The sequence below is a fragment of the Anomaloglossus baeobatrachus genome, chromosome 1 (assembly GCF_048569485.1).
Source record: "Anomaloglossus baeobatrachus isolate aAnoBae1 chromosome 1, aAnoBae1.hap1, whole genome shotgun sequence".
NCBI lineage: Eukaryota > Metazoa > Chordata > Amphibia > Anura > Aromobatidae > Anomaloglossus > Anomaloglossus baeobatrachus.
The window spans coordinates 633622200-633634458 of record NC_134353.1 but is presented as its reverse complement, the minus strand read 5'-3'; the positions used below and the strand labels follow the sequence as shown (position 1 = coordinate 633634458).

Sequence of the window (12259 nt, the reverse complement as noted above, 5' to 3'; positions counted from 1 at the left end):
GAATTTGTCTTCAAATATGTATATGTACGTATGCCTGTATGTGTATGTGTGTGTCTGTGTGTGGATGGGGCCCACTGAGACTCAACCGGGGACCACAAAAACCTGGAGCCGTCCCTGGCTGCCTTAACATTGGGATCAATTAAAAATATGTGAGTAAAGGCCGCTTTACACGCTGCGATATCGGTCCCGATATCGCTAGCGTGCGTACCCGCCCCCATCTGTTGCGCGACACGGGCAAATCGCTGCCCGTGCCGCACAACATCGCCCAGAGCCGTCACACATACTTACCTGTCCGGCGACGTCGCTGTGACCGGCGAACCGCCTCCTTTCTAAGGGGGCGGTCCATGCGGCGTCACAGCGACGCCACTGAAGCGTCACTTAACCGCCGCCCAATAGCAGCGGAGGGGTGGAGATGAGCGGGATGTAACATCCCGCCCACCTCCTTCCTTCTGCATAGCGGCCGGGAGGCAGGTAAGGGGAGCTTCCTCGTTCCTGCGGTGTCACACGGAGCGATGTGTGCTGCCACAGGAACGAGGAACAACTTCGTTACTACTGCAGCAACGATATTAGAGAATGGACCCCCATGTCGCCGATTAGCGATTTTGCACGTTATTGCAACGATGCAAAATCGCTTATCGGTGTCACACGAAACGGCATCGCTAATGCGGCCGAATGTGCGTCACGAATTCCGTGACCCCAACGACTCCGCATTAGCGATGTCGCAGCGTGTAAAGCCCCCTTTACTCTACTTTCTTTGTATAAGTGACGGCTGTGAGTGATCCTGGACTGTATCTGTATTGTACTGTGTGTATAAGTGACGGCTGTGAGTTATCCTGGACTGTATCTGTATTGTACTGTGTGTATAAGTGACGGCTGTGAGTTATCCTGGACTGTATCTGTATTGTACTGTGTGTATAAGTGACGGCTGTGAGTTATCCTGGACTGTATCTGTATTGTAGTCCTGTAAATCTGAATATGGCAGATCAGGGTAAAGGTCCAGTCACACTAAGCAACTTACCAGCGATCCCAACAACGATGGGGATCGCTGGTAAGTTGCTAGGAGGTTGCTGGTGAGATGTCACACTGCGACGCTCCAGCGATCCCACCAGCAACCTGACCTGGCAGGGATCGCTGGAGCGTCGCTACACAAGTTGCTGGTGAGCTCACCAGCAACCAGTGACAAGCCCCCAGCGCCGCGTGGAAGATGCTGCGCTTGGTAACTAAGGTAAATATCGGGTAACCAACCCGATATTTACCTTGGTTACCAGCGCATGCAGCTACAGGTGCAGAGAGCAGGAAGCAGCGCACACTGAGCGCTGGCTCCCTGCTCTCCTAGTTACAGCACACATCGGGTTAATTACCCGATGTGTGCTGCAGCTAAATGTGCACAGAGCAGGGAGCAGCGCACAATGCTTAGCGCTGGCTCCTTGCTCTCCTAGTTACAGCACACATTGGGTTAATTAACCCGATGTGTGCTGCAGCTACATGTGCACAGAGCAGGGAGCAGCGCACAATGCTTAGCGCTGGCTCCTTGCTCTCCTAGTTACAGCACACATCGGGTTAATTAACCCGATGTGTGCTGCAGCTACATGTGTACAGAGCAGGAGCCGGCACTGATAGTGAGAGCAGCGGAGGCTGGTATCAAAGGTAAATATCGGGTAACCAAGGAAAGGGCTTCTTGGTTACCCGATGTTTACATTGGTTACCAGCCTCCGCAGAAGCCGGCTCCTGCTGCCTGCACATTTAGTTGTTGCTGTCTCGCTGTCACACACAGCGATCTGTGCTTCACAGCGGGACAGCAACAACTAAAAAATGGCCCAGGACATTCAGCAACAACCAACGACCTCACAGCAGGGGCCGGGTTGTTGCTGGATGTCCCACACAGCAACATCGCTAGCAACGTCACAAAAGTTGTTCGTTAGCAGCGATGTTGCTAGCGATGTTGCTTAGTGTGACGGGGCCTTAAGATACATGTTTATTGGATTTATATCTAAATGCTACAGTTCGTGCTCTACTGTTATGGCTAAAAATGTTAACGTTTATGGGGCCCCCACCAGATTTTCTGCCCAGGGGCCCCCACCAACCTTAATCCGGCCCTGCTTATAGGTAACAAATCTAGTGACAGGTTCCCTTTAACTCTTTTATACACAGGAACGCTCACTCTGCCAAGCACTTCTATGACTGTTGACCAAATATGCTAATATCGGCGGGGTTGACTGACCATGTTAAATCTGTGCTGCGGACAATAGAGATGCAAAGAGTGTTGCAGACTCAGAATTGGACCTGGGAAGGTGAGTAAATCCCTTTCTTTTTTTGTTTTTTTTTTAAAGAAACTAGGGACATGGGTTTTCTGTAAGCTAGGTGGGTGAACAACAGGGCTGCAGCAGGGAATGCAGATTCCTTGTAGCTGCCCTCCAGCATCAAGCATTATTTATCAGGCCGGTGTATGAAAGGGAGGTTTAGAGAGGGACTGTCATGATGTCTTTGAGCACAATACAAGCAACTCTTAGGCCCGTTTCACACATCCGGCATTTCGCCGGATGCCAGATCCGGCACGCATGCAGTACAGTATATTCATTTACAGTGGAAGCGCGACACCATGCGGACAAATGCGGTTGTGCATGAAGCACACAACCTCATGGTGTCGCACCTCCACTGTAAATGAATGTACTGTACTATTGCATGCGTGTCGGATCCGGCATCCGGCAAAATGCCGGATGTGTGAAATGGGCCTTAATACAGCATGCTGCTAACAAACAACCCAATGAGTGCAATTGCAGGACAATTAGGTTGCCCTCCTTACACTGCTTAGTTTTTGGCATATGCCCAATTTTTACCTTATTTTTAACCTGGTTCATTTAATTTTTGATCAGAGAACTTTTACGTAATTCGCTAATGATCAATGCTATATGCACAATTCCTGTCCTGCTACAAGCTTTAATTATTCAAATTTATTCTGGCCATTAACATTCATGAATTTGTCATCATTCCATAATTCCTTGAAAGGGAATCTGTCAGCAGGTTTTTGCTACCTCATCTGAGAACAGCATGATCTAGGCAAAGAGATCCTGAATCCAATGATGTATCACTTAGATTACTGGGTGCAGCCGTTCTGACACAATCATAATTTTTAAATTTAGTCATCTAGTAGAGCTGAAAGAGCTGGCCCTCCCACACCAGACTCTCTATAGAGATTGTATATTGACTGTGAAGTGTCAATCAGAGGAGGAAGTGTGTCAGACTGTCGTGCGCGTGACTTTGTAATCCTGCTGCTTAAATAAACATAGCAAATAAACAATAGATCGGATCTTGACAAGACAGGCATCCCTGAATTCTATGTTTTAACCCTTGCAGCATGCTGTCTCTAGTTTACATAGCAAAAATCTGCTGACTGATTCCCTTTAAGGCCTCTGCCACACTCACGTGAAAATTACGCACGTGCTGAGAGACACGTATTTCCCCTGCGTGTTGCGTGCAGGTAAGTACGCGTCTCTGGTACGTGCGGGCCATGTGTGTTCTACGTGTGCTATCCGCGATAGCACACGTAGAACCGGTAATTTGCATACTCACGTGGTCCGCGCTACTGTCCGTGGTGCTGATCTTCGGCTCCAGCCCTGCCGTCTGCCCGCTGCTGCTGCTGCCGGCCGCAGTGAAGTGAATATTAAATGAGAATAATGAGCGGCGGTCGGCAGAAAGTGACAGCAGCGGCAGAGACAGGAGGGCTGGAGAAGGTGAGTTAAGGTTTTGGTTTTTTTTCTCTGACACGTGTGTTTTCTCCGGCGCGTGTCACACGGGACCGCATCCACACTACACCCGTGTGGTACGGGTGCGGGCCGTGTGACACCCGTGCTGCCGGAGAAAACACTGACATGTCAGCGTGTTGAAAAATGTACAAACGCACACGGACACACGTTCCGTGTGGTTTTACGTGTGTGTGCCTGCTACAATAGGGTAGCATTAATGAACATGTCTCCGTGCCGCCGGTACGTGCAAAAAATGGCAAACACGTACCGGCGGCACGGATGTGTGTCGCAGGCCTAAAGAAAGCATTTCCAAACTAAATTTTGCTTTTGTTATTCCTGCCTGTAGTCAGTCACTTACCTCAGCTTACTATGTATTTCATTCCCCACCTGCCTAAGCATATCACGTATATGGGGGGGACTTAATCCATGCTGTTCTCGAAGTCTGCAGAGCATTGCGCCTCCACGTTGTGCATCCCTCGCTGCTCCCGGAAAAAGATCCTGAGTAGCCTCCCACATGGTGTCTGCAATGTTCTGAGTAAAGTCAGAAAGGAATGATTAGTGCTATGTGTATACCAAGTAATAAATGACTCCTTCACTTCATTTTATTGTTAATCGTAAATATCAGCAGTAGATGTCACATTTATAAAATATACTCTATACCCGGGATCGACTGGAGGCATCACAGTGGAACCCAGCACTCCAAAGGCGGTCAATGACTAGTAGTGTTACCTTGGAACCTGCTACAGTGAGTAAAAACCTTGAGACTGCATCCCAGTGTTGCTCCGTTATTCGCCTGCGCCTCCGGCCCTGCACCCCCATCACTGACTACTACCCCCATCAACTCTGGGACCCAGCTCTACCTGTGGAGAGCTATACCAACTCAGTGGCGTCACCATCTGCCCCTGTGGTCCCATCACACAGCGTCGGCTATCTCTGGCCGAGTACCACAGGTGGCGTCACCAATAACTATCATCATCCCTTGTAAATATCCCCTTTTTATAACGACACCACCAGGGTCACGGAACCAGGCCTTGCCACCGCGACATCCCACCCAAGACAAGGACCGGCCCAGTAAGGAGTGCCCCACGGCCCTGGTGCGGGCGTGTCACTTGTGTCTCACACAACTTGTCCAGGTGAGCAAGCAATTGCTTTGATCCTACCTCATTATCTTTTCAAATAAGACCATACTGCGTTTGTTTCTTCCTTATCTAACTTTGCCGGAACTTTAAGACGCTGCGTTTTTGATGTAGAGAAAATGCACAAAATTCACCAAAAAGTCACTATAAACTCATCAGTACAAAGACTAAGCAATGCAAAATAATGAAGTATCACAGCACCATGAAGGTAATAGATCTTTATAAGTTGAATACCTGCAATTCCCTGTCCACTGCTCGAGAGAGCTCATATGAGACTGTGTCCAGTAGCCTCTGTGCAGGACCTGAAGGAGACAGCCAGCTGCCTGCTTCCAGGAGACGCGGTAATAACTGAAGGAAAGAAGAACAAATGGAGTAGGATCAGAAAATGAAGAACAGTAACCTAGATAAGATTGCAGTATGGTTCCTTCTAAGATTATTAATATAATGTGCATTAACACTACACAATCACAGCGGTTAAATGACCATAGATCAGCTACATAGAAGCTGATAAGTGGTCTGTTAAAGGGAATCTGTCAGGTCCCATATGTCCTCTAACCTAGCAGCTGGGACATGTGTGGGCCAAAAATCCCAGTCTAACTATGCAAGACTAATAATATTGTGTAAAAGCGATGTTTAAAACAAGGATTTATAAGTTACGTTCTCCCTATGCTAACGAGGGCTGTGATTTGTCGTAAGAGCGTTGTTTCGCCAAGAATAGTCTACCCTCTTTCCATGTTATGACGCCCCTGTGGGCGAGATAACATGATTTCCATGAGCAAACTTCACCGCCAGCTGATGGACATCTTGTGCATGCGCACAGCGTCGTTTGGCCTCTGTAGCCGGATGTACGCTTGTCGGCTTCAGAGCGCACTGCGCATGATTCCAAGTCTCCTAAACTTCCGACCATGTGCAGTTCTGAATTCATTAAGACGAACTGGACTATATTTCTGGCATAGCACCACTAAATCTGCTTTTACAAGGCCCATTCCACCCCCACTTCTCCCCCTTTGGCAAAGATATCCGGGATTGGTGTAAAAACATTTCAAGCTTTTTAATGGCGTAAACATTGTTTTAAATCAGGGCCTATGTTTTAATAAATCTGGAGCAAAAAACGACAATGGAGCCCACAAACAAAACTGGCTTTAAAAAATCCTCTCTTGATAACTTTCACATAAAAAGGGGAATTCTTATCATAGTCACATACTTTATATATTTGATCAAATTGTTTTTTAAAGCTGTGAGTACATTTTGTTTTATAAGGCAACTTTCTGCTTTTTCTTCAGGAATGCTGACTTGGTAAGAAAAATATGTAAAACAAGCTACGCATGCATAATTTATAAAAAGGTCATATTTACTGTATCTATGAGATTAAACAAACCTTATCTGGTTTTACCTAATTATCTTAAAGCACAATTTCCTCCTAGAATAAAAATATTGTCAGTAAAGACCCAAGGGATAGAATTTCAGGCGCCCTAATTAATGTAAGCTTGAACATAATATCTCCATGAAATTTTTACTCTCTATACATTTGTTTGACGTACATTGTCATTTTAGCTTGAGTGTATAAAATGTGGTGGGTAACTAATAATTGAGACACTCACAGCTCGACAGTTCTTGGCATCTCTAAGGAGCTGTCTAGCACATATGATGTCTTCTTGTACAGTTTCCAGGTCACAGGAGCGCAGAGCATTGATGTGATCATGTATCAGCATGGAAAGTGTATGTAGCATCTGTTGGTCCAAGAAGAATAGTGTGAACAATTGTCAAGATAAAGGTTTAAGGAATTGGGCGAATGCAAGAACGCTGTACCTGTTCTGCACTGTTTGTTACACCCTGTTGAAGCCGAAGTGCTCTTTGGTCAGAGACAGCCAATGTCTGAGAGTTTCGAAGGAGACAGCTATGTATCTGTGAGAATAGATGCTCATTATATACAATGAGGCATAGCACAACATTACTATATAAAGCCCTAATTTATAATTTTGTATTTCTTATTCAGGGATGTGTTTGTGCTTTGAGTATTCTTTCTGTATGTTTGTGATGTTTATTTTGTGTGGGTAGTGTGCATGTTTGTGTATCTATATGTGTATGTGTGTGTGTGTGTGTGTGTTTGTGCTTTGTGTATTTTTCTGTATGTTTGTGATGTCTATTTTGTGTGGGTAGTGTATATGTTATGTGTGCATGTTTGTGTATCTATGTGTGTGTGTGTGTGTGTGTGTGTGTGAGAGTGTGTGTTGTGTGGGCAGTATAGCAGAATATATATTGTATCTAAGCTAACGAGGGTTTAGCTAGGTGAGTTTGCACAAAGGTGGTTGTGGGGCATATGACACAAATACTTTGCACAGGTAAAAAAAAAAACCTGGCTTGTATTGTAACCTGGCTTGTATATGTAACCTGGCATTTGAACGATAAATTTATAGCTCAGGGTTGCATGTCAGGTATGTATCCATGTCTGTTACCTTCCTCCAGGCACTTTCAGCTCTCTCAGGGTGTCTCTGGTATGCCTGGCAAATGTCGCCAACAGGAAAGGACATGAAGCGCAGGGTCTTATTTCTGGGTGGTATCAGAGTATAATTATGAGAAACACAAATCAAAAGTGGAAACATAAATGTAGGTGACAATGTTCGGTTGTTAACTCACTTCTCAAGAGCTCGAGCTACATCCATAAATCCAGAAGCTGAAACAGCATTCCTGTCCCAAAGACAAGACCTGAAAGCAAAGGAATGAAGAACAGTGTTGTAGCAAACAATGTAATATATGCTATACATGTGCAGCAGAAACGTGAAGAAACTTCTGATATTGCCTAATGTAGGGAAGACATGTATTGACATTTCTTTAAAGCTGAGAGAAGTTGATTGACCTACAAGGCTTCAATCCATGTTTGTGTGCATGCTGGTCGATGACAAAGGATATTTCTAGCAAATTATGCATATGAAATATTTGTGAGCACTAGTGATGAGTGAGCACTACCATACTCTGGTGTTCCGTACTCATATTGAGCAGTTGGACGCTGGGATGGGCTCGACTCGTGTACCAATTATGATCAAAGTCAAAGGGGGGAAAGCGAACATTTTTCTGGAAGATCTCCCTTATACTCAGTAGGGTTGGCTTCAGATTTCCATGTGTTTCAGGTGAAAGGAAAGAGTCTCACTGGGCTGCTTTAACACGATTTATGATTATAATGTAGAGGTTGCGGGCTGTATATACAGTAAAGACCAAACGTTTTGACACACCTTCTCATTCAAAGAGGTTTCTTTATTTTCATGACTATAAAAATTGTAGATTCACATTGAAGGCATCAAAACTATGAATTAACACATGTGGAATGAAATACTTAACAAAAAAGTGTGAAACAACTGAAAATATGTCTTATATTCTAGGTTCTTCAAATTAGCCACTTTTGCTTTGATTACTGCTTTGCACACTCTTGACATTCTCTTGATGAGCTTCAAGAGGTAGTCACCGGAAATGGTCTTCCAACAGTCTTGAAGGAGTTCCCAGAGATGCTTAGCACTTGATGGTCCTTTTGCCTCCACTCCACAGTCCAGCTCACCCCCAAACTATCTCGATTGGGTTCAGATCTGGTGACTGTGGAGGCCAGGTCATCTGGAGTAGCACCCCATCACTCTCCTTCTTAGTTAAATAGCCCTTACACAGCCTGGAGGTGTGTTTGGGGTCATTGTCCTGTTGAAAAATAAATGATGGTACAACTAAACGCAAACCAGATGCAATAGCATGCTGCTGCAAGATGCTGTCTTAGCCATGCCTTCAATTTTGAATAAATCCTCAACAGTGTCACCAGCAAAGCACCCCCACACCATCACACCTCATTCTCCATGCTTCACGGTGGGAACCAGGCATGTAGAGTCCATCCGTTTACATTTTCTGTGTCGCACAAAGACTCGGTTGTTGGATCCAAAGATCTCAAATTTGGACTCATCAGACCAAAGCACAAATTTTCACTGGTCTAATGTCCATTCCTTGTGTTCTTTAGCCCAAACAAGTCTCTTCTGCTTGTTGCCTGTCCCTAGCAGTGGTTTTCTAGCAGCTATTTTGGCATGAAGGCCTGCTGCACATGTCTCCTCTTAACAGCTGTTCTAGAGATGTGTCTGCTGCTAGAACTCTGTGTGGCATTGATCTGGTCTCTAATCTGAGCTGCTGTTAACCTGCGATTTCTGAGGTTGGTGACTCGGATAAACTTATCCTCCGCAGCAGAGGTGACTCTTGGTCTTCCTTTCCTGGGGCGATCCTCATGTGAGCCAGTTTCTTTGTAGCGTTTGATGGTTTTTGCCACTGCACTTGGGGACACTTTCAAAGTTTCCCCAATTTTTCGGACTGACTGACCTTCATTTCTTAAAGTAATGATGGCCACTCGTTTTTCTATACTTAGCTGCTTTTTTCTTGCCATAATACAAATTCTAACAGTCTATTCAGTAGGACTATCAGCTGTGTATCCAACAGACTTCTGCACAACACAACTGATGGTCCCAACCCCATTTATAAGGCAAGAAATCCCACTTGTTAAACCTGACAGGGCACACCTGTGAAATGAAAACCATTTCCGGTGACTACTTCTTGAAGCTCATCAAGAGAATGCCAAGAGTGTGCAAAGCAGTAATGAAAGCAAAAGGTGGCTACTTTGAAGAACCTAGAATATAAGACACATTTTCAGTTGTTTCACACTTTATTGTTAAGTATTTCTTTCCACATGTGTTAATTTATAGTTTTGATGCCTTCAATGTGAATCTACAATTTTCACAGTCATGAAAATAAAGAAAACTCTTCGAATGAGAAGGTGTGTCCAAACCTTTGGTCTGTACTGTGTATGTATGTATGTATATGTATATATATATATATATATATATATATATATATATATATATATATAACACAACCCCTGTATGAACAAGCTCCTCATGATGAAGCCGTAGCGAAACGTACATCAGGGGGATCTTTGTGTTTGCAGTGGCTTTGTTCACACTGGTGATTATGTCTCTATTTCCTATGCCTTACATGAATTGGTTATATATATTGTTCCACCAGCCCTTATGAGAGGTGATATTTTGTATGTTCATTCATTTGCCTATATTATATATTGCTATGTTTTTACTCTAGATGTCCTATATGAACTATATATGCCTATATTAGTTTTATGAGATGAGACACTTTGTATATATTAATTCCTACTCATTATGTACTGGTTTGATTAAATTATGTGCACTTGACACTTTATTATCATTCTCTAGTCAGCATATTTTTAGGATAGCTTTTGGATTTATATATTAATTAGGCATCTGAGTGTTTCTGTAAAAAAAACTTTTTTTCTCTCTGCTGGATTAACTTTTGCATGTATATTTTTTATTGGCGTATAATTTATAAGCCCTGCATCTATTGTATTTATCCTGACCTGTCCTATATCTTTTTCATATATCTTTTTTAAAAAACATTTTTTGACTAATAAAATATTATATTTTAAAAAAATCTCCGTTTTTTTTGGTTTGGGTATTTTCTCAGTTTCTTGGAGATTGTTTACATTTGGCCGTTGTTTGGTTAATAAACCCCCGCCTTTCTGCGCTCTGTCCCCCTCATGCACTTTCTCCCCCCATGCTCTGTCTCTTCCCCATGTGCTGTCTCTGCCCCTGTACACTCTCTTCTCCACCCGTATGCTCTCATCTCCATCGTGCACTTTCATCCCCCCATGCGTTCTCATCTCCCCCATGTGCTCTCATCTCTACCTCTCCCCCCTGCGATGTGCAATAAGCACAGGGTCTGGACTGTTGGCGGCTTATGAATAGTAACTAGCTGTTCACAGCCAGCTAATGCTCAGCACGCCCATTCCTATGTAATTAACGCTGCTGGTGATCAATTAAACTAAAGTTAATAATGACAACATTCAGTAGCGTTGAAGTGGTTGAATTACGTGTAAAGGAAGTTGATAATTGTCGACTGGCAATGAAAATGTGACGTGAAAAATGCTGAGAGTTGCAATTTTGCAGTTCGTGGCCTTTATCTGTCATTGGCTGAATCAACTCAGCTTAAGATGTGTGAGTGTGCAATGTACACAACAGGATTTGTGTCTGTGCTTACAGGACCTGTGATGATGTCACATGGAGGGTAGGAGTCAGGGGGTCACATGATCAGCTCCTCAGTGTATGCAGAACTCTGCTGTGCTCGTTACAGGATTTTTCTCTGTGCTTACAGGACCTGTGATGATGTCAGATGGAGGAGAGGAGTCAGGGGTCACATGATCAGCTCCTCAGTGTGTGAAGGACTATGCTGTGCTGGTTGTCATGGTGCTCGATGAGGTGAAGTTTGTGTGGGGTCAGGAGGGATTTAGAGTGTGGATGTAGCAGAGCTGTGTGTAATGTGCGGGGGGCGTAGCCGTGTGTGTAATGTGCGGGGGTCGGAGCAGCGTGTGGTAACTTGTGGGGGGGCGGAGATGCGTGTGGTAATGTGCGGGGGGCGGAGCCGTGTGTGGTAATGTACGGGGGGCAGAGTTGCGTGTGGTAATGTGCGGGGGGGCGGAGCCGCGTGTAGTAATGTGTGGGGGGCGGAGCCGCGTGTAGTAATGTGTGGGGGGCGGAGCCGCATGTGGTAGTGTGCGGGGGGCAGAGCCGCATGTAGTAATGTGCGGGGGGCGGAGCCACATGTGGTAATGTGCAGGGGGGCGGGATTAGTAAGTAACCGCGAGTAATTACAACGGCTCTTATATATATAGATAAGCCAGCAGCAGAGTGATGTCACTATACAGCGATGTAGAAGATTAGCACCACCCTGAAAGTGACGTCATTGGTTCCTGCTTGTATCTTATTACTATTTATAAGCTGCCAACAGTATGGAAGCTGCACTCATCGTACAGCGCATGGGAGAAGAAGACAGCGTACGCGCGAGGGGTAGAGACAGGTACCCCGGGCCCCATACATCATTAAAGGCTGGGTACACCATCCGGCAAGCGGTGAGGACAGTGTCTCTGACAGAGAGTGGGCGCCCCTGTTTGGGTGGTGACACCGGCCCTGATACTTGGTACACGAGTTGAGCTCGGCCGAGTGTCCAAATGCTCGTTATGAGTACCGAGCACCTGAGCATGAGTGAGCATTCATGAAGTGACAATGGTAAAATTGGTCTGTATCAAAATGGAGGATACCAGAATGTACTGCATCTTTATGGAACTAAAGACACTTCTCTATATCAAAACGATAAAACTAGAAGTTTCAAAAAGAAAAACTGTAAAATAAAAGTAAAAATTCTGTTAAAGGTGCTTATATCCAGTCCATGGGAGAGCACTAGTTGCATGCACTTTTTCTTGTCCATACAGTATTCCTAAGGAGAGGCCTTTTTCCCTTTCATGTAGGTTTCCTTATGTTTTTTATTCCTATCCCAACC

At 44.8% G+C, this 12259-nt stretch overlaps 1 protein-coding gene across 3 annotated transcripts in view; it reads right to left on the bottom strand.

Moving 5' to 3' along the window:
* Window positions 1–12259, bottom strand: part of CARMIL3 (capping protein regulator and myosin 1 linker 3) — a 137347-nt gene that overhangs the window by 38648 nt on the left and 86440 nt on the right. For all 3 annotated transcript variants that reach the window (XR_012724887.1, XR_012724888.1, XM_075319299.1), the window contains exons 22-27: window positions 7517–7585; window positions 7336–7429; window positions 6689–6784; window positions 6481–6609; window positions 5114–5227; window positions 4102–4274 (exon numbers count right to left, since the gene is read on the bottom strand). Coding sequence is in view for 1 of the 3 variants with exons in the window: in XM_075319299.1 (XP_075175414.1) it covers window positions 4102–4274; window positions 5114–5227; window positions 6481–6609; window positions 6689–6784; window positions 7336–7429; window positions 7517–7585 (675 nt within the window). In the remaining 2 variants the exon portion in view is untranslated. The remainder of the gene's footprint in view (window positions 1–4101; window positions 4275–5113; window positions 5228–6480; window positions 6610–6688; window positions 6785–7335; window positions 7430–7516; window positions 7586–12259) is intronic.